This window comes from Rhipicephalus microplus, chromosome 3, assembly GCF_043290135.1.
Source record: "Rhipicephalus microplus isolate Deutch F79 chromosome 3, USDA_Rmic, whole genome shotgun sequence".
In the NCBI taxonomy this organism is placed as follows: Eukaryota; Metazoa; Arthropoda; class Arachnida; order Ixodida; family Ixodidae; genus Rhipicephalus; species Rhipicephalus microplus.
The window spans coordinates 6,837,055-6,862,216 of NC_134702.1; the positions used below are offsets into that span (position 1 = coordinate 6,837,055).

Here is a 25,162-nt window from a genome sequence, read left to right on the forward strand (position 1 = left end):
TTATGTTTCTTTTTGTCTAATATTAAGTGTTATTTGTGTTTTATGTTTTTCGCCAGATGTTGAGTGTCGTTTTGCTCTGGTTTTACTTTTTTTTGTGTGTGTCGCTGAGTCCCCGGCGGATTCATTTTGCTGGACCATGACGGGCTCCTGCTGAACTATATAGCCACTGACGACGAGTCCAGCGACCCGTTTAAGGTGGTTATGCCCAAAAGTCTGAGAGCCGCACTGTTGCGATCCTCTCACGACGAATCCATAGCCGGTCACCTGGGTGGCTCGAAAGTTTTTGCAAACTGAGCGATGTTGTGACCTGGCCCGGCACGAAGCGTGGTTTTTATCGCTATTCCGTGCCTGCCACGTCTGACAAACGGTTGAGCCAAGGGTTGGAAAGCCGCCCGGTCTTATGAACCGATTGTCAGTGAGCGTCCGTGGCGCGTACTAGCTGAAAGATCCCCTTTGGGAAAACTCAGCCGTGCCCACATCGCAGACCTGAAGCCCTTTGTCACGGCCTGACGAGCTCGCGCCAGTGCCCTGCGGCACTTCGCGCAAGCAACGGGCACACCCGGAGCGGCGGACCGCATTCGGACCTCGCGCCGGTATAATCTGAGGAAGCGGTCACCTTTGTGATTTCGCGCCAAACGGCGGACTTCTCCGCAACCGAAGGCCCTCAGTTTACTGTCTAGCCTCAGTATAGGTTAGCTTCTTTACGGCCTTTTCTCGTAAAGAAGTTGACCCCGCCGTGCCTGCTGCCAGTGTTTCTTTTTTTTTTTTTTGAAGTGTTCATGTGTATTTTATGTTTCTTTTTGTCTAATATTAAGTGTTATTTGTGTTTTATGTTTTTCGCCAGATGTTGAGTGTCGTTTTGCTCTGGTTTTACTTTTTTTTTCGTGTTCGTTTCGTCTACCGCGAAGGGAGCTGTGTGTGACCTTGTGTGTCGGTGCTTGCCAGGAGAGAGACGAAGGACGCTTTGCGCCTACGCTCGCGCAGCTTTCGGCGGTGTGTGTGCGTGCTTCTGTGCGTGTGTAAGTGCGTGACGCTTCAGTGCGAGCCCGCGAAGAGTGCGTCATGGCTCCCCTCCATCGACGCGGACACTGGAGGTGCTGGGGGGGCATTGACCCACTGACGTCAGACCATCTGGCTGTGCTCTGCTCTCGGCTGTCGCTGAAGAAGCCGTGCTGCCTTCCCCACCATGGCTCCTGCACGAGGCCAGCTGAAAGCAGCTATACGCTGCCGGCCAACGCCAGGGCGCCTCGCAGCCAATTTTGGTTCGGCCTCCCCGACCACCGGAGAGGCCCGGCTTCCCGCAACGTCCAGCTCCGTCATCGAGCCAGATATGCGGGGCCTCCGAACAACCGAAGCGGCTTTCATCGGACTCGCGGCTGATCAAGAGCAGCAACGAGCCATCAGTGAGCCCTCCCGTACCTCTGACCTCGCACTCAGGCATCGCACTCAGCGGACACCGTCACGCCCTTTTCCGCCCCTCCGCGCAGTAGACGCTATCCCGCTTCAGCACCATGAACACTAGTGCCACGTTTCTGTGCTCCCTTCCGCAGTTATCTTTATAGTGTCGTGTGTTTATTTTGTTATTTATGTTTTTGTTTCTCCTTTGTAATCATATTTTTTTTTAAGCAGCAGTAGCAGGGCTGGACTGAGGTTAGCTACCGCTCATAGCAGTGTCATTTTAACTGCATGGGTGACGTCCGGCTGCCTTTTGCAGACCGGTAAAGGACAAGTTTAGGAGAGGGGGATGTGGGAATTGAGGCTGGCCCGCTGCCTTTGCGCGGGCTTTCCCGCCTTTTCTGCCATTCTCATGTCCCGACATGTCTGCCCTCCTTTGCTGTCAGCCGCGCTGGGAAGGGCGGACTGACGTTTAACTCCCTCACCCGGTAGCGGATGTTGACTGTGGCGCCGCGCGCGGGGACCCCCGTGAGGTTTTCGCGCGCTGCGTCGTGAGCGGTGAGTACTCTCCGGGACTTCAAACGGTGAGCCACGCATTCTTGAACGCTCACCTTTTGTTGCCCCGCTGCGTACTCACGGCCGAAGGGCAGTACGGTGTCCTAGTGCGTGGCCTAGCTACGCCGACCCGTCTCCCTTCAAAGCCAACGCGAGCGCCTTTGCACTCGCTCGAGCAACCGGGCCCTTTGTCCCGGTGTCTTCGTGGATCACCTTTACCGCGGAGACTACTCGTGGCACCCTGTGTAGTACTTTGTGCCCGTGGCGTGGATAAGCCTACTTGCTTTCCCGCCGCGCCTTTTTGCAACGGGCTGTACTGCGTTTGGTGTTGCCACAATAAAGTGTTGCAGTATCGTGTTCTCGCCACGGCGACGGTTAACGCGTGCCCTGCGGCTCGCTAAGACCGGACCCACGCTGGTGGCCGTACTCCTTCGGGATACGTGTACACCACAACAAACATGCGTCTTCCTCCACTCTTGATGTGCAGGGTCGTTTTCGGCTGGACCTAGTGAGCGCCCGAGGCAGAAGATGAACAGGACTGTACAGTCAAGCACAAGTCCAGTATAAAATTCTATCACACAGCCTACACCAATGTGCGAGTTGTGTCCGCGCGTCAGCCATGTGCCGCTATAGACCGGGGTAATATTTTTAGCGAAGTTCACTTCTATTTCTTGATAAGTTTTCTTCACAGCCTCTACAGCATCTGCGTAAACTGTTTCTGCAGCTTCTTCAGCAGCTTTTTCAAGTGGCGTTGTAAGGTCTTCTGGTGCAGCCCTCCGTGAGAAACATTCATTGCTATTTAGAAGTCATTTAGAGCAGTAGGTCCTTTACCGATGCACCTTATTGCCTGCACAGGCCATAAATTCACGTCGAAAACTCGACCACTTGGTTTTCTTGGAGAAGTCTGATGGGTGTTGGCCGAGCCACAAAGGCGACATGTAACCACCATTTTCACGGCAAGTCCATGCCTTGTGTCCCGATCCACAACCAAATTTTGCTCATGACAAACAGGGCAGAGGGTATTCCCAATAATTGCGTTTAGGATCTGCATCACCACGTATTCTTCTTGCTGTGGCGTCGGCGTAGTTGCGCGTTCCTGAGGCGCGGTCAGTGCAAACTTTCGCTCAGTAGCGGACATCGCGCCAAGCGACTCGCGAACGCTGGTCGACTGAGCTTCTGCGGTTTATGCTGACACAAATCTGGGTTGAATGTCTCCCTGAATAGTACGGCGCTCGCTGGGCACAATCGTCACGCGGATTGCCGGCATGGAAATCATTTCACCGTCATGTCGAACAGCGCGATTCTCGTTAGGAGAGTGTGCGGCCTCATGTCGATGTACGGTAGCATCAACGTCGTAGTCTTCCGAACTTGACACGAACTGGCGTAGCATCTCCTCTGCATTGTTGACCACATCGCTTGACGACTTGGTGGGGGTATCCGCGATCGCCCAGGATTAGGTAGATGGCACTTTCACTTTCCGTAAGCGAGCCGAGTCTTGCGTTTCTTCTCGAAGGTGCGATCCATCGCAACAGAATGTGCACAATTCCTCCGAAAGGCCTCCTCGACACGGAAAGGCCCGCCAGGGGCGTGTTCGGCAGAGCACCCAGAACTCGTCAATCGCGCATTGATCGACAGGTCGCGTCAAACGATTATAGTCTCGTAAAGACGGTTTGACCAACAATGCCGAGACTGATCGTTAAAAAAAAAAAAAAAAAAAAAAGAGAGATGAAGAAGCACGCGAAGAATGTTTGCAACGAAGAAGTCTAAGCAGACAAGGAGACGCGCGGTAGCCGGTGGCATAGTTTTAACCGCTGCTGTTCAGCAAACATGGACGCTGCCATTGCTCGATAGGGATGGCAATGAGGCTGCCCTGCCAGGCCCTGCTTTTGCCACCGGCTTGCTTTCAAGCCGCAGACTATCCGAAGCTAAAGCTCAGACGCTCAGTTCATGGTTTCCTTCACGCAGACGCTAGGTGCAACTACGAAACTATGCCTTATCATTATCAACCAAATCAGTTAGCCACGAGATTTAGATGATAAGAATGGCATAGAATAAGGCACTCCACGATACCATGCATCCATCTCGGCGTTGTTGGATACACTTCGACGGCGGACGTCTGCTGGTGTTGTGTAAAGTGTTAATGCAACTGTTTGGTACGTGGTACCTTTACGAATGCGGTTGTAGGCGTTATTTCAGTGGTTTTCACCATGGCCTCGCTATGCATGATGGTAAATCACGTCGTGACACTGCTGGGAAAAAATAGGAAGCAGTGGACACTTTAATTTTAAGAACAAACATTCCTTTGTTTAGCCAACGGAATTATTGTTTCAACGAAATATTTTTCACATCCGATGAGTTTCGTTGTAGCAGGGTCCGACTGTACACCTATTAGTTCAATGCAGAGCCTTCGAAAATATTCGATAACACCTATTAGTTCAATGCAGAGCCTTCGAAAATATTCGATAATTTAAATTCGAACACTCCAGTATTCGCTCGCAATTTCGCACAAGCCTACTTATACCCATTTTAACGTTACTTCCATGCCTCTTATAAAGGGAACAACTTTACTTTTGCGATGGCAGCGCCACATTTTTAGCTAGTGTCATATATGAGGGGCTACGCTGCACATTGAGAGCGTTTTACCTAATAGCTTTTCGCGGTATTCGTGTCCTTCTCTCTCTTTTCAAAGCCGTGAGCGCGTGCATGGTTTCACTGTGTGCCCGAGGAGGCCCCCATTTTTTTTTTTTAAATGCAGAAAACTGTGTTATCACTACTGAGGAGACGTGCATTAGGAGTTGGTGGTGTATCGTTTGATTTTAAGGACTTGTACTACTCGATGCCCTAAGACATGCTCATAAAGGTCGTCAATGAAGTGATAGGAGTGGTTGGCTTCCAAAACGCATGTGGCATGAGCGTCGTAGGATTTTTTGAGCTTTTGAGGACGTATCTACAGCCTTCGATTCTGGAATTCAAAGGTTCTCTATACCGACAAAAGCAAGGAATCAGCATTGGTAGCTGCTTGGCGCCTGTGCTAAGCGGCTTGTTAATGACGCATTTCAATCGGCGATTGCAAGAATGTACGGGTACCTAGATATGTGGATGACTACCTTGTGCTTTTCCAGGCGGAAGGCAACTCTAGTGAAACTCGCTTAAGGCAGCTTCTTCAACTGTTTGAGGAAACACTCGATGGTCTGACCCCGACTATGGAGCTGCCAAGTGAGCAACGTTTGAGGTTCCTGGCCTTAGAACTCACTTTCGCAGGGGATCACGTTTGTTGGGCCTACTCTCCCAGCTCCAGGAAGGCGCTTTTTCTATTTACGCCTGGCCACTCCAAGCTCGTCAAGCAAGGCATCCCGGTATCAGCGCTGAGGAGCGCATTGCAGCGATCTTGTCACCACAGGATACAGGACAGCTTTGGCAACCCAACTGAGAGATTGAATGATGCCAGCTTTCCCTCTTACATGCTATTTGAATTGGCGACAATGCTTCTGTGCACGAAATGCACAGCAGCTGCATAAAAAGACCACGAACAGGTGAGAAGCCTAAAGGTTGCGGTCATCGCGCATCTTCACGGCGTCTCACACCGCATGGAAAAAAAGCGGAACGCACAGATGTTCGTGTAGTATTCAGCGCCCCAAACAAGTTGGGAGCCATGTGCTGCCAAGTGAACTCTCGTGAACACAGGACTCAGATGTGCCACGTTCTTCATTAGGTGCCGAAGGAACGTTGCATATGTGATCCCTCAGACGTGCGGACTGGTGTACGTTGGCCAAACGGGGCAGCGCCTCAAGGAACGTCTAAGGGAACACAAGAATACGTTAAAGAGTGGCATGGGAAGCAACTTGGCTCTCCATTGCAGCAAGAAATGCGCGTCAGGCAATGCGCACCTGAGCTTCAGAAGACGCAAGTACTAAGAAGTTATACTAAAAGGAAATAGGAGCTGGATATATTTGAGGCGTATGCCATCAAAAAGTTGGGCAGCAGAGGCATCGCTTGAACTGACAGTTATACCACGCATATCCAACTAGCCCAACTTTCGATTCTGTTGCAGTGAACCATTTGTTGACTTGTTCTCTTTCTTCTAGTAGAATATCTCGACGATTGAAGTGATAGGCGGTTTAATTTGGTTTTTGCCTTGTTTGACAACGCGGCAGCGCTATCGTATCGCGTAATTTCTCGGCTTTATATGTGCAATGAACGCAAAAATAAAGCTTAGTTGCGAGTGCGCCTCTTTCCTGTCAATTACTTCTTACACAATTTTGTATGAGATGGTACACCCAATTATTGCAATGAAGTACCAACTAGCCTCCATAGACACCCTTGTTCAGGGTCAGATTAGGCGCCGATAGAAACTCTCGGAAACCACGGTGACAACGTTGGATCTTCAGAGGTCGACTCGTCACGCTCTTCTGTCTTGTGCAGCGAGTTCGTGGGACCGTAGCCTTCGTGATTAGCTCAGGCAACATGACGACACGTTGAATGCAATGCAATGAATCCGAAAGCAAGAAATTGCAATGCTACACAAAGTAAGGCTGGCAGCCAACTCTTTTGGATCCCATATCGCGGAACTCCTACAAATTGCTGTTGTAAGCAAATACGGCCACTCCAGGGAGAAGTGCTCTTTTCACAGACTTTTGGCGTTGATGCTTGCTGAGATAGCACGCACGCCAGCGATCGCACCCTTAAAATCAAAGTTCACCCTTGCTACTTGACACCCCCCCCCTTCCCCCCCCCCACCCACATTCCAGCTTTTGTCATGCTCGTTCTAGACTGCAGGTTTTTTTCGGTTTAAGCATTCAACAGCTGTTCTAACACGCGGGGATCCTATTGTATGTGCCCTTCAAGTGAAGACGGGCTGGCTCGTTTTATCTTTCCTTCAGCAGCACACGAGCCCTTTTACTCACTTATAAAAGTTACAATGTGAGGGGGCATGTTATCAATTTGGGCAGCAGAAGATAGTGCCCTTTTCGTTTCCTTCAACCACACATTCATTCAACCCAGCGACAGCTTTCTTTTTTTTTTGTCCCTCCCTCGTTTTGCGCACCGCGTTGCAAGGAGGAGGAGGGTCTTTACGTGGCAGGGACGAAAAAGGGAGAAGCGCGACACGGGCGCATCGTGTTGCAGATCGGCATTTGAGAGAAAGCAAGTATTCCACAGCAGCCTTTTTTTTCCCTTTTCATTTTCTTTGCGCGCAGCATTGAAGTGTCGCAGGTGCCGCCGCGGGATTGGGCAGGGGGCTGAGAGCATTTTCGGAGCGCGGTATGTTCCAATTAACCGTCGCAAGTTCTTGCGCATTCGAATTACGGGGCGTTTTCGCCTATTGGTATACACATAGCTTTGACGGGACCTCATCGTGAGTTCGAAGTAACCAGAAGTTCGAATTAAGCGTGTTCGAATTAATGAGATTCGACTGTATCCAGATTCAATTGTACCGTATTTACTCCCGTAATCCTCGCACTCGCATAATTCTTGCACCCCCCACATCGCACAACAAAAATACGATTTCTTTTTTTCCTCGAGTAATTATCGCACCCCCGAAAACTGCCGCAATAATGTTGTCTGCTCGTTCCAGCCACTGATAATGATAGGGTGGGTCATCTGGCGCCATCTCTCAAGGATCAAGCGTACTATTACTGCATAGCGATTCAATCTCATCCAAGCCAAGCCAAAGTAGCAAGTGCGCGTTGCGGCGTGTTTTGTATGTTGTGTCGGTAATCTTGTCAGGTTATGGGGCGATACTGAAGCTACACGGCTGCTTTGAAGTTGAAATTGATAGATCATGCACTAAACAACGGCAACAGGGCCACCCGTAGGCCCTTCGGAGTTGACGAGTTTTGTGTTCGCTACTGGTGATGGCAGTTGAAAGTTACCATGATGCGTTGGGCCTGCTGTGTGCCTAAAACTGGGATTGGTCGTAAATTTAATTATTCAGAAGAAAACTGCAGACGTTCTGTTAAATAGCCATCAGCCCAATACTGACGTCCTACGCTGAATGCTACCGCTATGCCCGCAAGCTTTGTGTATGGTATTCCAATTCTCGACTATTTGCTTGCACTTTTAGTGTCTCAAATAAATCTTGCCTTGTGTTGAACTAGTGCTTTTAATGTTGAGGTAAGTTTAATTAGTACTTATCAAAGCTTGCTGTTAGTTGCTGGTGTGAGAATCTCGATATGCGGCCACTTCATTTTTTTTTTTTCTCTGTACGTTTTCGTCAAAAGTTTTCCCTGCGTAATTCTCGCACCCCCCAGCTTTTCATCGGTTATCCGCCAAAAAAAGTGTGAGGGTTATGCGAGTAAATACGGTATATACAAAAGGCCCATTGAGGACAAAATAGCCATGTTGACTTTCAAATAAGACGAGGGTGGGTGGTTCTGACTTGGTGCCGAGGGCCGCGGTTTGCCAACTCGTGCTCTAGACCAACGATGTTGTATACCCAAAAGGTCATGGACACTGTTATTTGCTGATAAAGAGCATCGTGAGCAGTTTTGCTACCACAAGTGCAACAGTGCGCTGCACTCGACAGCACTACAATTATATCGGCACACGCGTCATCACCCTGAAAGTGAACCACACGTTCAAAGAAGAGAAGTGCTCAAAGCCATGATGCGCCAATTCACAGTTAAGCTTCTTGTCCCCTTGTAAACCTTCCTGTGTTGCTCTCAGCACGACTGCTACGACGAAAGGAAAGTAAGTGCCTTAGGACATGTGACAAATTCCGCTTGCACTTTTATGGACTGTACAACTTTATGGCAGATGGTTTGCGAGGCAATGAAGCCCAAAAGCGAGGTCATTCAATGATTACTTAACAAAATGTCGTAAGGCCCTAATAATACAACTAGCAAAGCATACTTCAGTAAGTGAAAAAACTAAAAAAAAATTTTAGTAGTAGTGGTCTGCTAGGACTTGAAAAAAAAAAATCCCAAGAGCAAATGAAGGCAGCTCAATGTAGTACAGAGACGTTTTCATTACAACAGTATTGTTAAATCCACAACAAGAGTCCTGAAAGCCACAAAAAAGCCCAAACCAGTTGCAGCAGAGCACTAGCAGAGTCACAAGAAAAAAAAAAAAGTGAGTATTCATGGTGCTGTTGGTGAGTAAACAAGTTTTCAAAAGGTGAGAAGAGTGAGTGTGCAAAAGGGAGCATGCTGAAAAGCCATGTGCCATGTCCAAATACTTGCCTCCCCTTGAAGGCTCCCACGGTCCCCTCCTGAGTTCCGAGGGATACCTCGTGGCCTGCGGAAGTAGCGTCGGTAGAAAGGCCTTCGGGGCGGGGGTCCCCTCCGGGGCTGCCTAGTGGCACCACCGTTGTCATCGTCACCTGCAAGCTCGGCCCCTTCGCTATCCTCCTGGTCCTAAAAAGATGCAATCATACGGCAGACTGCTTATGGGGGACAACCCACTTAAAATATTTTTTAAAATTTATGGATGAATTTTGATCAAACTTCCATCTTTTAATGAATTTTTCATGCTTTCAAATAAACAAATACTCTTAATGTACAACATGTACTTTTCAAAATAATGCAAAATTCATAATTCATGCATTGACTAATTTGGAGGAGAGTTTTCTCTTGAATACTGGTAGTCATAAAAGACAGAGGCATATGAAAATGATGTATGGTCAGAGCTTAGAACCAAAGTTACAACATGTAAAGCTTTTTGTAAGCAAAAGCATTTACCGCATTCATCGTTTCTCGCAATCATTTGACTGCAACAGTGGTATCTGCTGTGATCTCGAGGAGCGCCAAAAGCGTGCGCAATGACGCACGCACTTCGCCAACTTGGCGGCAACATCGTACGAAGACCGTGATGACACTGTTAACATTGTAGCAAGCAGCCAACATTGCAGCAAGCTACCCCCGAAGCATGAAAACAAACCGTCGACAACAAGACTAACGACAAAATACGGCTGCCGCCTCACTTCTACACGAGAAGTTCCTCTACATGCGGATAACAAGCAAAGCGAGAATTAGGGGTGCTACGATGTTACGGAAATCGTCGCAAACTTTTCTGGACGAGAAGTGATTCAAACAAAAAGTTCGATTGCAACCGCAGCTTGTCTATGGAACACGATTGTCCTCTGGAAGGTAAACCGTGCAGCAGCTTACTTTGTAATTGGGTGTGCTGAAAAGGTTGTGGTGTCTAAGAAATGAACGTGTCTTTGCCCACTGTAATGACACTGAAGGATTTTGAGCTTGTCTGACAGAGTCAACAATGTGTTACGACATGAGTTACGACAATGTGTACGTAACTCGTTTTTGCCACTCGCACGGCCGCTTTGCCTCGGCGGCGCTGCATGCACAAGCGATGTCGTGCCGCCGTTGATGGATGGGCGATTTAGTGGCAGCTCGCACCGGCTATGCCAGTGATGCAGTGCACAAAAGTTCGTTGAATTGATTATAAAAATCAGCCTGGGTGGGCGGATCATGTTCGTTCAACTGAAAGATTCACTATTCTGAAATCATTTAACTAAAAGATTTTTACATAGAATGCATAAAAAAATCGCCTGACATCTAAAATTTCGTTATTCTAAAATATTCGTTAAACTGACATTCGTACAGGTGAGAGTTTACTGTATCACAAGATGACTTTTCATTTACTTCGTTACTGGTATTTCGTTATAAGAAGATGTGAGTGTATCGCGCTCGTATTTCAAAACAACATAAATCACTAACTTGCCCAATCAACCATTTTGACAAGTAAACGTAAGTACTAATTCTTGGTGCAGTAAGAGGCATGCACTTCAGTTTGTAGCCTCCACAGTGCTGTCACGAAAAGTTTTTGCCAAGTGGAGTACAAACCGCAGGAAAATAAAAGCAAAATGTACCGCGTCACATGCCACCTCAATGAGCTACTTTAGTTTGGGTTAGTTTGTTCACTGTAGTTGTCTTCCCGAGCCCACCAGCAACAGGGCTCAACGATGAGGTGCAGGCAGGCCAGCCGCTCCGAATGCGAGAAGAAAGTTTCGTGACACGTGCTCGCTGTGTGCTTGTTAGCTCCGATGCCTCTACACAAGCATCGTTCGTGAACCCCGCAATGGCGCATATATATTTAAGAGAGACTGGATGCTTGCCGCACACAGATAGGAAGAAAAAAAAAAAAAAACACACACGGTGCGCGGCAGCGGGCAAGGGGAGAAGGAGCGAGCCGAGGTGGGTCGGCATAATAATAAAGAATACGAAAACGATCCAACAGACAAGGAGGCACCAGGTGTCGGTTAGCAGGACAGATACAGCAAGTGCATTTATTACGAGAGGAAAAGGAAGATCCAAATTTAGATGACTGAAGTTGGAGATACGTTCATTACGCGAGTAAATATGGTATAACTGACTAAACTAAGCATACAAGATACTTGTAAGCTTCTTGGGAGTAATTTACTGCAATGTACAACATGAAAACGGGAGAAATTGAGAGAGGGGACTGTTGCAGTGAGCAGAAGACAGCCATGACCCAGAAGCAGACATCGATGATGTTGGCTGCAATGTGAAACGTGTGGGTGTGCCTACACCCCCTGTAATGTTGTTTGCGCCGTGTGGCGCACGTGTCTCGCCCCAAGGCCGCATTTCGGGTGATGACTGCCGGGCGATAGGTGGCGTATTCGCGTCGAGTACCACTGTTGGTAGAGTGGTAGCACCGGCGGTGACCCCTGGGGGAAGGCAGGCCTTGGTGGCGGGCGAGAGTTGAGCCAGTCTCTTCTGCACGTGGCAGTTGCGGCGAACGGTCGTCTCTAACGTGGATCCCTCGGCGCGTGGCACCGCAGGCCTGCGCGCCGGGGGGCCCACGTGGTATGTCAAGCCTTGGCGACACCGCCTTGGGTATGCGATTGTGTGTTTGTCGTGTTATTGTGTTTGTCATGTTTTGGAGTGCATGGAAATTCTGTGTAAGGAAGTCTTAGTCGGTTCATCATGATTGATGTATCATTTGGCGGACGATGTCGTCTAAATTACTTAAATAAATGTATGTGTATTGTTTGGTTTGTACCGACCATGTCTGCTGTGTCCGTTCACTCCAAGAGCGTGGCGTGGTGCTTGCACGCCAATTCGAGACCCCACAAACGCCAGCCGCCATATCTTACAGGAACATTAAAGTCAAGTAACAATTTATGTCGGAGTGAAAGCTCAATGTATGACAACATCTACAATGAATATATTATCAAAAACAGTGCCCTACTTACTGAGTAATTAAGGTAAATGCACACGAACACAAGCGCTGCAGCAGGACATTCTCCAAATGATCCTATAACATCAGACAGACTGCCTACAAATAATCACTAGTAATCGATCTAACTGCACTAAATAAAGAGCCTTTCGTGCATCAAGAGATGCAATAAAATGCTACTTGTTGGTTTCTGTTTAACTCGTGGAAAAAAGAACCCCCCAGACGTTGCTATGGGGAATGGCACAAGTGGTTGAGAAATTCAATTTTTGCATGGTTACAAGGGACAGGTGGTGCCATCTAGCGGGGCACAGTTGAAACAATGTTTGCAATCTAGAAGCCAATGGCGGGAAATTGATCAACGGCCGTTGCTGCTGTCGCTTCCGCTGCTTTCGGCCTCCTGCTACTAGCGCAGTAAAGCCAGGCAACGTGACGCGAGACGGTCTGGTCGGTCCGCTTGTTGAGGCAAGTAATTTGAAGTGCACTAACCCGATGTGGATTACTGAAACGCGATTTTATTTCAAAATAGGCCTTTAGTTGGCACAAAAGTAACTCTACGAGGTTTCTGGACCGCTATTTCAACAATAAACCTCGACTTATAAAGTGCCCCAAAGCTCCTTTGATAGTTTCGCGGACATTTCAAGCAAACAAGCGCATCGCGAGCAGAATGCCATCCTGATCAACGATGCCACACGCAGCAGCGCTACAGGTAGCGAGCACAGCACAATTAAAAAAAAAAAAAAAAAAAGCTCCTTTCTGGTCACGGCCATTCCCGCCACTTACATGTGTGACATCACCAGTGAAACTCGATGACGTTACCATTTTCAATGCTTGGGATTGGCCGAAAGACAACCGACGACTTCCGGTCATTCTGCAAACAGCTGGTCGTGCGCGACTTGCTGTTCTTGGTCGTGTTGCCACTTGTGAATCAACATCTGCGGCCCGTAACCCAACACAGGGCCCATAACAACACGATTCGTAGGGGCACGGGTCGGCACGACAGCGGTTAGTCAACGATCAGTGCACCCAGATGACACACAACACAGTTGACGGCGAGCTGGGTCGTCGGAGTGGCGGATCGCGACAACCGGAAGTAAAAGCTGTCTCGAACAGCGCGTGAGCGGTGACGTATGCCAAGCGAGATGAGGAGGGGCACTCGGCTGACTCAGCGAAAAGGGTGCAAGCGGTTTTGGAAGGGGGTAGTGTAGGAAAAAGAGAAAGAAGCGATTGTCGTGTTTCGATAAACGCGTGTAATTCCGCTATTACGGCACAGTTTTGAAAAATTACGTGCTACGTGTTCGTTGTAAACTCACGCACAACTTTCTCACCCTCACTAAATTTCGACCGCTGGGTGCTTTCGAAACATACTTCATTATACAAACAATATTCTTAGTTATTATTAGTGCTAAAAAGTTCATTGAGTATGAAAGATAGAATATAAAAGGTGTTTCAGTATTAAGCAAAATAAATTTCCAATCTTTGTACAACTGCCAATCTAGACGGCACTATCACAGTGTTCAATTTTCATCCCCATTGGCTCTACGGGCATGTCACTCCCTTGGACGCGCTGCCCTCTGGCCTTGGTGAACTTTGTAGTCTCTAGTTCCCCAGTCATCGCAGGTCAAAAGCTTTAGAGCAATGTCATATTCTTGGCCTTCCTATGAGATGCTGCCAGGCTTGCCCTAAACACTGTGCTTCAAGCATCACAGCTAGTTCAGAGTCTTGATTAGAAAAAAGAGAGAGAGAAAACAACTCATGTCCTGTGGCTGATGTTGACGAAAAGTCTCAAGTATCCCTCACACTACACTCGACGGCCCCTTGTTTGGTCTATAAAACCAGGGGAGTGGAGGCTGAATGCGGCCGCCACAACTGCTGTCACCTCAACTTACTCCAACATCTCAATAAAGCTGCACTCTGAAAAAAAAGAGCAAGTAAAAAGGGTGTCTTTTTGTCGCACAACAATAATCGTCATCTATATTGCGTTCGATCCTTGCGCTATCGCCACGCGCCCGGTACATTCCAGTCATGATCGACAGGCCCATTATCAGCGTTACATTGCATTCTCGATAGGAAAGTGGCCAGCGCGGAGTTTTCAAGAAAAGAAGCGCATGCAAGCCTGATGACGATTATTGTTGTGCGACAAAAAGACACCCTTTGTTTACTCGATATTTTTTTAGAGTGTGTGACTACAGCACGGCCTCATCAGCCACCCCTTCTGTCACTGCTGCAGCAGCTTGGTGGCAAAAAAGAGAATGATCTTGCAAATGAATTAATGCTTTCTAGATTGTGAGAACTCACCGACAGACCCCAAGAAAAATTTCAATCTTTGATGGTTGCAGAACTCACCCCGGTGGACTGCCTTGGGGGTGGCCTCCTGCGCTGCGCCATCCAGCGACCCCTGAAGCGCCCCCTCCTGCGGTCAGCCGCATAGGGGCTGCCTTTAACAGGCACCCCTTCTGGGCCAGTCACATTAGCCGCCTCGTTGCCCTGCAAGAACACCACTTGTTACACCTCTGCTATGCTATTCAAAGCACCAAAGAAAAACTACTGCAAATGTCTATCAATCAGTTTTGAGTACCCCCTAAGCTAGAATATGCAGCTATTGTATGGGATTCTCAAACTAAAACTAACATCAATGCACTAGAAAGGATACACCGTAAAGCAGTAGGGTAATCTTTTCTGAATACCGTTCCAGTGACTAAAAGTGTCCTAATGGCCCATCAAAACATTCAGACCTGGCAACTAAAAATTCCCAACATAACTGCAGCTAACCACGGTTGCTCAACATGCTGGCTGACAAGCACACGTCGAATTATGTTCTTTTCTTTCGCCTGTCTTTTATCGCTTGCTTGAGTCTGTAATTTTATGAAATCATTCGAAGTGGTGCGAGGAACAGTGAGAGCAACTCTATGAGAACCCTCGAATCCTTGACGTCATCGCTACTAGCGCATTGTCACTCAGGATGGTATGCGGCACACCGAACTTGTCCCAATAGTGTCCATGTCGTAGGGTGCTGAAACCCTATCGAGCTTTCTTACACGCTTTGCCCTCAAAACAAGATAACCTCTTGGCAATGGATACTACTCTATTGCTCAAAAATACTTGTATGTACACTAATTGAATGAAGGGCACATCTCGTGCTTGAAAATTTATGACAAAGATGTAGGCCCGAGCAGCCGCCATCAAGACTTACGACATGGCAAGCTGGTGTGGGCACTGGAAGGTAGTGTCGCACCACCATTATTGTAGTTCTGTGTTTCCGTACTTTATTTAAGAGTGTTATCATGGTAATAGTTGTGTTTCCCTCACTTCCAATTTATAGTTCATTAGAATAGATAAAAAAAGGCATACTAATGTTGCTCTTTGCTTAAAAGAAAATACCATTTAGAAGCAAACTAATACTAAGAACATGAAACTTGCCTTTTCACCGACGACAACATCAAACTCGACGGTCTCTCCTTCACCCACACTTCTGACAACTTTCAGAGGGTTGTTCTTTGTTATTGCAGTCTGGAAATAAAAACCACAATGCTTTCTGACTCCATATGCTTCATTGATATCCTGTGCAATACCTGCAACCAGCTGCCCATTAACAGACTTGAACGGTTGTACAAACATACCTGATGAACAAAGATGTCTTCTTTTGTGTCATTTCTGTAATGATGGCGGGAGCACGAAGGAAAAAAAAATGAGTATGAACTTCAGCCTCTGAGTAAACGTATTGCGCCTTACCTGTTTATAAATCCGTATCCATTTTTCACGTTAAACCATTTCACAGTTCCCAAAACTCTTTCAGCTGAAAAATAAAGGCAAAGCATACGCTTGATTTAGACCGCAACACGCGGCTAACAAACAATCGTTTTTTTTTTCGGCAATCCACGCTAAAAATTTACAATTATTTTTCCTAACTATCCAACGACTTGAATAGACGGCAAAGTTTTTGCCTATACAGCCGCCATGTGACAGGATGCGCAGAAGCCACGCCTTCCATGCTATGTTCGAATGCACACGAGAAAATATTTACAGCACAAGCTATCAACATCGCCGGCACCTCTGGGGCAAAGCTCAACATGCTATCTGTGCTACACAAGTGCATATAATAAAATATACCCGCTACAGGTACCACAGCACCAATTAGACATGTTACACTCGAAGTCACCAGTTCCGTCAAGTATAAAGCGCAGGCACATAAGGAGTTGCAAAATAAATCTGTAGCATTTCGGTTGGTTTGTTTCGCCAGCATTGAACTACGCCGTGGTTCGGTTCATCAACTCCACTAACTTCAACGGCAAACCATCCATTACAGCTATACACATAAGGAGAAAAAAAAAAAAAAACACAGGATGGGACGCAGTACGAGGCGGGTTATTTATAAAGATTCTACGCGCAGCGTGCATCCACTAGGCCTAAAAACACACCGCAGCTAGGCTTAAGCATTCCAGGTTAGTGTGCTCGTGCCTGAAAATTTCTAGCAGTGCATGCAAGAGCTAAAGGCCAATTTAGTTACTGACAATCCGCGCAGCCGCCAACGAGTCCGCGGCGCAGCAGCATGTGTCAATCAAAAGCATGCTACCGCTAATCACGGATTTTGCGGTGTGCCAGAAGCCTTCTCAGCAAAGCGCGCATCGCGTTCGTGATGTGCAGTACATTACCGAGAACTTCCTTTTTCTTTCTTGAAACTGGTTCCTCTGAACCGATCTCCGTCTCCGCCATGATTTTAAGCGTTCCCGTCCTAGGATGTTATTCACACTGTACCGGCCTCCTTCCGCCAGCACCGATGGAACGACTCCCGTCCTTTACTTTGTTCTCCCTCCCCAGTTCTAACCGTGCACGCTACACATAGAACGCCGGTAAGCTTCTGCATGATTGGTCCAAAGAACCATGACGTAGGGGCAAAACAGAATTACAAAAATATGCACGTTTCTCATTCGTTTGTCAGTTAGTGGCCGCATTCCCGTATCTGCCGAAACAATGAAGAAACCGAAACTGAATATTCTGCACTATTGCTCATCTCTAATACCACTGAAAAACAAATAATAAAATTGCAATAAATAAAACATAACCGAATGATTTGCTTTGCAGCATGTATTGCGAAGTAAAAACATTTAGGAGTTTTGAGAGATCAACTTCGTGTCACCTTTTACACAGAGCAGTGCTTCCGAAAACGTGGAGCGAAAGTGCACTTATCCCTTTTCCACTAGCAGCCGGACGAGTCACATGTAAGTATTCAATGGGGCTTTTCTTTCGCAGCTATCCTTTTACGTAATATTTAACAGCAAACTCCCTTGGTTATCTCTGGCCTGTTGCATGCGCCCGGTTCACGCGTATGCGTATGCTGCTTGCGGTTTTGGTGCATTTTCGGGAATATACAGGTTATGTGAAATTAGGCCTAGGCCATGTCTCGCGCCATGACAACTCTTGCGCCTATTTTGGAGGTCCGGTTGTTCATCTGCTGCGCGTGTGTTTGGCAAAACGCGGCTGTGTCTTCTGTGCTACCCACCAGCATATGAATGGCAAAGTGACGGTTGTGAGTTGTGCGTCTCGGTTCCCGCCGCTTTGCTGTACGAGCAGTGGCCGTTCATTTCGCCGGCTGATCGTGTGAGACTGGCGCCGTCTTTTGTCAACGCCGCACAGACCGAGCGACGTGTGGAGGACTAAGGTTAGGCCTAATGCTGTTGAGGTTTTGCGGTCAGTTTCGTTTGTTTCCAGTATCGTCTGCGAGCCAGATAAGGCGTCGCTCGGTGGATACCTTTCATGCCATTGTTGCTGGTAGCTATTCACAGCTGAGCGGCCGCGTGAATTCCGTGTGACGGCCCTCGTGCTTGCAGCATCTGGCATCTACGCTCGCTGCTGTCTTCTTATGGGACGAGCCCCCGGAAACGTTTTTGCAGTTTTTTTTTAACGCGACTTGAGTAGTGCGTCTCCTGGCGTTGCAACGAGCCATATTTTGCCACTGACATCCACAGCAACGGCAGCAGGTGTGTGTCTTGGCGTAGTCACGGCAGTTCGGTGCCGTGGGTTGTTTCGTTAATGGTTAAGCACTTTTTGTGTCTTCTAAACTTTACACAAGTCTAGGGCGACGACCCAGTTCGACCTCGATCATTCTTATCATCGAGCAGAGCTCATTCTGTTGGGCGCCCGAATGGTTTCTTTGGAGCTAGGTATGTCCGACGCTTATCGCCAGTTCGTGCATTTGACGATTCGTCGAGTCGGGTCTACTTTTAGACGTGCTCCGAACTTTTCGTACCGTAATAAGTTGCTGTTGCATTTAACAACTTGCCCCGGACCGTTAGTTTTTATTCTCCGCTTGAATAGTTCGGTCGGGACCCTGTAAAGTTTCGTACAAGTTGTGCCGCACGTGTTGTTCCCCAGGCCAAGCTGCCTCGTGGCGAGGGCCCTCTACGTTGACCTCAATACCTGGTTTTACGGGTGCACCTGCCAGGCCCGTCGTATTGTCGGAGTTGTTAGTGCACGTGGCTGCATGATCGCATGGCGCCCACCCGTCGATCAACTGCACTGCCTGACTAGTTGCACAACTTACTGCATGTCCATCATAATGGTCATAAACTTTGTTTTGAAAGCGCGTACGAGTTGCAAAGCTTGTCAGGACGATGTTACATCGTAATTAGCACTGCCCATTTCACATTCATGCACTGTGCTTCTGCAGTGGCACTGAGGGATCATCATGGATGACACAGAGCAGTACCAGGCAGCAGGGTCTGGTGCCTCCCAGACGTACCCTGTGCAGTGCTCTTCTCTTCGCAAGAACGGATTTGTCATGCTCAAGGGCAGGCCCTGCCGCATCGTCGAGATGACCACGTCTAAGACTGGGAAGCACGGTCACGCAAAGGTATCTTTGCAAGTTTAGTGCTCTTATGTTTTTGAAAAGGCTCTTCAACGTTTTTGTCATAGTCGGAAAACACTGCGGATTACGTGGTCAGAAAACGCTGCCAAGCACTCCAGGCCCACAAGAATGTTTACGATAAACGGCAGTGCACACCAGGATAAGACAAACACAAAGAAAAATGTAAGCACCGTTTATCTAGAATATCACAAACCAACTAGCCCACTAGTACACTTCAAGCTTGTTCATGCGTAAGCACACAAGGCCTGGAATACGCCTGCTTCCTGCCTTTCTCTTCACTACAAATGATTCAATAAACCCACGTCAATGGCCATTGGCTGATTTGAGAATCAATCGTTAATTGCATAGTTACCATGGCCGCCGTGGGATCCAGCCACATATGTGATCATATTTGCAAGTAAGCTGTGCACCTGAATTTAAGGTGAAAAAAAGAAATCTCGGTCATGATGCACACTACCAAAGGGACGACACATCCTCTTTTCCCCTTTGTGATCTCTCTCTCGGAGTAATTTCAGCATAATGAAACAAATTCTTGTAATCTTGCTGCTCAACAGGCACAGCCGAGCCCGCATATAACGAACCTGAGCATGACGCGGCATCCCTTCGTTATATCCCGAAGTTGGTTCTAAATGGAACACGGCTTTTAAAAAGTTGCAATTGAAAAACCAAAGAATTTCATTTTTTGGTGATAAAGTCCATCATGCAAGTCTGTTTTGATAGCGCAAATGTGATCAGTACAGTCTAAAGTTTATGTAAGGTTGCAGCGTGTTCTTCTCTGAGGCCCTTGGCATATACAAGCTGCCTAAGGCCATCTATGTAGCCAATTGCTATAGGCACGCTCGTGGTCGCTGGCTCCAAAGTTTTGTCATCGTCGTCCGATTCCTCTGCATCGCTCTTGTCGCGCACCTCATCAGTGTCAGCATCACCATCGGCCGTAATAAAGTCATCCCAGCAGATGTCCCGATTTTCCAAGTCGGAGTCGACGAAGCGCTGCGACAAATCGGCGGATCGGTCCTCTTCGGGGTCTTCAGGCTAGGCGTCAGCATAGCCGGCCTCGCGGAAACAGGTTCACGCGCATGTAGCAGTCACCTCTGTCCACAAAGCCTTCAGCATCTCCAAAGTTGAGTACGAGGTCATCCGAAGTGCCAGGTTGGCTGCCGGGCGGTCAACAGCTATGAGCAAGCGCTCCACAACGCGGCGCCTATAATGACTCTTAAACACCCGAATGATGCCCAAGACCAGCGGTTGCACCTTGTACGTTGTGTTGGGTGGCAGGCAAAGCAAGGCCACTGCCGTTTGCGAGGCTTGTATGTGGTGCGCGGAGCAGTTGTTGACCACGAGCAGCACATGCATGTCGTACTCAAATTCGCGCAGGCACTCTGCAAATAATTCGTGCGTCATCCATGCTTTGGCAATATATCTGTAACAAACAGGCACATATCCCCGAAAGCAACGTGGCTTCTTCGTTAGCTGATTACCGCGCCCTCGATTGTAACGCGCACCCGATTTCCACCACGAAAAAAAAAAAAACCGTAAGACATCGATTGCAACGCGCACCCATTTTTCTCGTTGGCCCGCACGATCACACCACTCGAAGACTCCTTTCGGGAGCGTCTTCCATTTAAATATGAGGTACGGGCGAAGCTTGTGCCCTTCTGACGTGGAACAGAGCATTGCCGTCACTGTAGTTTTACCGTGGACCGATGTCGGCACGCGAACTTGCTTCGCCCCCTTCTTTTCGACGGTTGTGGTGCCAGGCATGTCGAAGTAAAGAGGCGTCTGATCCGCATTCCCGATTTGCCCAAGCAGGTAGCCGTTGTTGCGCCGCAAGTTTAGGACGAAACTCTGAAAACTGTGAAGCTTTTCATCGTACTCCTCCGCAAAACTTTTCGCATATGCACGTTTCCCTTCGGAGGAAAAAGCCTTTCCTCTTCATAAAGTTAGTTAGCCAGCACCTGCTCGTTTTAAACTGGCTCCGCATTAGACCGTTTTCTAAGACTAATTGCATAGCCCGCACTTGGAGCAGTTCTGTCGTCACGGGCCGCTGTGCCGCTCGCTGCTCAAGCACATACTCGCCGAGCAGCTCTTCAATTTACGGAACCGACGCTGCTGTGGTCCACTGAAGCCTTTGCGTGAAGCTTTGCTGTCGACAATCTTCTGCTTTTGTTTCCGCCGGTCCCGCACGCACGTTTCGGGAACTCCGAACGACGGCGATGCGGCCCGATTTCCGTCCGTTTCTGCACCCGCGATGACTTTTCTTTTAAAAGCGGCATCGTGGTGCACTCGAGTTTTTGGAGTCGTCCCTTCCACGCCGTCGATGCTAATGCACTACTAGATGACTAACTCCTCAGCACACGTACGAAGTGCCGCACATGGGAAACACATAGGCAGAAATGGCCGACGCGCCATGCCGACACACGTAGGGGGCGGCCATTTTGGATTTTCTGATGGCAATAGATTGACCGTAATTTTTTTGTTCGTACTCGATTCTAACGCGCATGCAATTTATGAACTCCCTTAACCGGAAAAAATGTGCGCGTTAGATTCGAGTAATTACGGTACAAAGGGCACGCGCCGGCCGCTGTTATCCATATCTGTGCACAACAGTGCTGTTGCTATGTTTGCTGCCAGTGCTCATGTCTCCTTTCATGGCGCGAGTTCTTTCCGGTAGCATATGATGAACTAGTGCAGTTTCTTCTGCGCTGTAAACTTTTCACTCCGCATAGCTGGAAATGGTGTCTAGATTAGCTTCCAGCCTCGGGACTTCTTGGTCACTAGCCGAGGCCGCCTCGCCAACTATCGATTTGAACACAATACCATGACGCACTTTAAAGTGATGTAGCCAATCGTTTCTGGGGCAGAAGTAGGGAAAGTCCAAAAGGAACGCAAAGTCTTTCGCTTTGGCCAGCATCATAGGACCGCTTATCGGAATGTTCCGAGCCTGCACATCAACGAACCATTTCAACAGTGCGTCCTCCACGTCCGCGTTGGTAGCCCTCCGCAAGCGCTTTCTCTCCGTCATGTTATCGTCGGTACTGATGATCTTTTTCTTGTTGTTCAGGAACTTCGATCTGGCTGACTTGCTCACACCGTGCTTTTTAACCAACTTGCTGTTTTTCACACCTTGAGGGACCTCTTTTAAAATGGCTCACTTGGTAGCAATGTCCAGCGCTTTTTGCTTCGTGCCACCGTCTGCCATCGTGACCGCACGCCACTACAGAACACTTAAACACTAACAGCTAGTGAGCAAGAAGCGCATGTGCGATAAGACAAGCAAGCACGCGTGTAACTTCTCTGGCCTGCTTTCTAGCCAGGAAAAAAAAAAACTGGATGCGGCAGCATTGCGGAGGTAGAATCTTGGGGAGAAAGAGGGTTAAGAATGGGGTTGTCACGAGAAGACTGGCGAAGGAGTTGCGAAGGGGATAGTCCAGGTAGCTTGCTTGCGAGAGTAGCCTCTGTTGGCTGTTCGCTCAGTCAGCATGCACGCGGAATGAATTGCTAGTAAAGCCGGGAGGGGGGGGAATTGCTGGACAAAGGACGAAGGGGTGCATTACAAAAAAGCAGTCCAGGAGAGCGGCAACAGTCTGACAACTAGGCTGACCCGCAGGTCACGGGACCGAATCCCGGCTGCATTTCCGGCGGAGGTGGAAATGTAGGCCTGTACACTCAGATTTGGGTGCACGTTAAAGAACCCCAGGGGGTCGAAATTTCCGGAGCCCTCCACTATAGCGGCTCTCATAATCATGGTGATTTTGGGACATTAGACCCTGCATATCAACAGTCTGACAACTAGACTGCTTAGGAATCTATGGGCACCTCGCCAATGGCGTTCACGTTCGTTGCGATTTTGTGTATAAAGATAATGTATACTTCCGCAGTCACGCGGGTCCAAAAAGTGCTCTTTGGGACTAAAAAGTGACAAGAAAATGCATTTTTAAAATTGACATATTGGGTTTCTGGAAGTATTTTTCTCTCTTTATGCAAATTTTCACCCACCAGGATGTGGTAATATTTTTGTAATGTCATTCTGACTGTCCAGATTTTGTGTGGTTGTAGGCCCGTGTGCTCAGATTTAGGTGCACGTTAAAGAACCCCAGGTGGTCGAAATTTCCGGAGCTCTCCACTACGGCGTCTCTCATAATCATATGGTGGTTTTGGGACGTTAAACACCACATATCAATCGGATTCTTTGTGCTAGCACAATGAGGAACCTGCAAGAAGAAAATGGGGAGCCTACTTCGAGGCTTCTTTATAATTTGCCAGCACCTGTGTCTGAAGGTCTACCTATTCATAAGCACCTTTATGAGCATTGCAAAACATGCACATTGTGATTGGTGTTATCAGTTCCATTTTTCTCAGAAAAGTAAATTTGAGGCCTCAATATGTCTGCAGCTCGGGCAAGCACGACAATAATTCTTTTTGCAACAGAAACCTGTTAGTGTAGAATGCAAGTTCGGAAGCAAAATTTGGAGCACAAGCCTTTTTAATTAAATACTCATCAAAATTGTAACACCATTCCAACAGCTTTTAAAAATGGCAAGTTCGTTTTCCTGTAAAATGCATACTTTCAATTTCTAGTCATTAGTATATGTTGCACCAACTTACATATCACTTCTAATTAAGTACTTTTTTTCTATGATGGCCTTAAACTTTCCATGATGGCCTTAAACTTGCATTGTCTCAGGAAAAAAAGCGATTACATGTTTGAAATCGGCAGTACAAACAGCATGAGCCTGTGCTCTTTGATCAAGAACACAGAAGAAATAAAGAATAAAATGTTTAAGGCGAATCTGCCCCCTTAAGGGAACATTCATTTTAAGTGGGGCCGTTATATGTGAGCTCGACTGTAAAATTTTCTGGCAATTTAAGCTTGAAGCAATAACCTCTTTTAGTGTAGCCATTCAAAAATTGTTCAGCAATTTGTTGCAGGGCCTTTTTAAAGCTTGTTTGTAACAAAAAAAATTTTACATATTGCAGATTAGTGGGAGAGCTTTGACTGTGTGCCATATGCAGTTCAGTTAGCCGTATTTTATGTGACCATAACCAGAGTACGTTTACTATTGAACCCCGTCTTTTCTGTGCTGCATTTACATCAACTAGTGGAGCATGAGCCACAGTGAACTGCGGTTATTATACCCCCAATCATTTGTTTGTCAGCTTCTACTCCGCAGTTAAACGCGATAGTATCCTCTGTTCTCCTTGGCATACTTGTCAGATTAATTTGTGGCCGAGATAGCCGGTGGGGTCGATTCCCAAAAACATTCGTTCATCATCTGCAAAATATCAACAGCTGGGAAAGTACGAAATGAATTTCGAAGTTTGCATTAGCCGACTCAATCGTGCCATTGACACCCTCGAAGAGGATGTCAACATAAAATAATTTATGTTGACGTTACAGCTGCCATTTTTTTTTTTTCTCTTGCCGTGCTTGTTACCACAGTCTACATTTCTCGGCGGTTGGTTGCGAGTGCGTGGCCGTGGCGCATTCTTAGAAAATTTTACGTTTGGTGACATTGCAGTCTTGTTGACTATTCAAAAGGAATTCTTGATGTGGAAGTGTGCTGACGTGGTCAAGAGCTGCACATGCTAGGTGGCGACGGTTGCACCCAGCTTTTAAAGCTCTCTCAAACTGAAGCTGATCGGTAATGTGGTACCTGTAATTATCTGTCGCGTGCTATAGCAAACGATGTGTAGTGTCATGACTAACAGGCCCCCAGCAACACATCGCACCAGAAAAACGCGAGGCCAAAGTTTGTCAGTACCCCTTTAAACGCAAACATGGCACTGTTGATACATGTTGTTTGTCAAGAAGTATTATTTCTGCCATCACATACTCCATGCTCCCAATGATGATTTCAATATCTTTTTACTCACGATGGTCTTCTGAAAACTATATGAGGACAAACATTGAATCTGAGTGAGCTAGGGGTTACGAAGGCAAGTATTTTTACAATAAAGCCGTGCTCATTTGTATTTCGATTGTGTCGGTTTACTATCTGCAGGGGTTTCATCAGGGGTCAATAGGTGACCGGTAAGATGGGCAATCGCATGGAACTGTGGGATACGACGGCTTCCCGTTCGAAGCACTGCACGAGTGAACAGCGGCACGCGTGCATTTTTGTACTTCTCCGCTGAAAAAAGCACCTCTCCTTGCAATGTCAGTGCTTTGTTTATTTTTTTTTTCCAACCGTGACT

General features: G+C 47.6%; 2 protein-coding genes across 4 annotated transcripts in view; one reads left to right on the forward strand and one right to left on the reverse strand.

Annotated features, from left to right (window-relative positions):
* The window catches only part of LOC119183354 (uncharacterized), a 38,959-nt gene extending 22,011 nt beyond the window's left edge, over window positions 1-16,948 (reverse strand). Inside the window, exons 1-6 of one of the 2 annotated variants that reach the window (XM_037433673.2) lie at window positions 16,755-16,948; window positions 15,835-15,898; window positions 15,723-15,756; window positions 15,523-15,612; window positions 14,449-14,589; window positions 9,129-9,302 (exon numbers count right to left, since the gene is read on the reverse strand). In XM_037433673.2, coding sequence (XP_037289570.2) covers window positions 9,129-9,302; window positions 14,449-14,589; window positions 15,523-15,612; window positions 15,723-15,756; window positions 15,835-15,898; window positions 16,755-16,815 — 564 coding nt within the window. In that variant the 5' untranslated portion in view covers window positions 16,816-16,948. The remainder of the gene's footprint in view (window positions 1-9,128; window positions 9,303-14,448; window positions 14,590-15,522; window positions 15,613-15,722; window positions 15,757-15,834; window positions 15,899-16,754) is intronic. The other variant, XM_037433666.2, reaches the window with a different exon arrangement.
* A 233-nt stretch (window positions 16,949-17,181) lies between these two features.
* Window positions 17,182-25,162, forward strand: part of eEF5 (eukaryotic translation elongation factor 5) — a 39,537-nt gene continuing 31,556 nt past the window's right edge. Inside the window, exons 1-2 of one of the 2 annotated variants that reach the window (XM_037433674.2) lie at window positions 17,182-17,321; window positions 18,770-18,952. In XM_037433674.2, the coding sequence (XP_037289571.1) occupies window positions 18,788-18,952 (165 nt within the window). In that variant the 5' untranslated portion in view covers window positions 17,182-17,321; window positions 18,770-18,787. Of the gene's footprint in view, window positions 17,322-17,767; window positions 18,081-18,769; window positions 18,953-25,162 lie in introns of those variants that run through there. The other variant, XM_075888810.1, reaches the window with a different exon arrangement.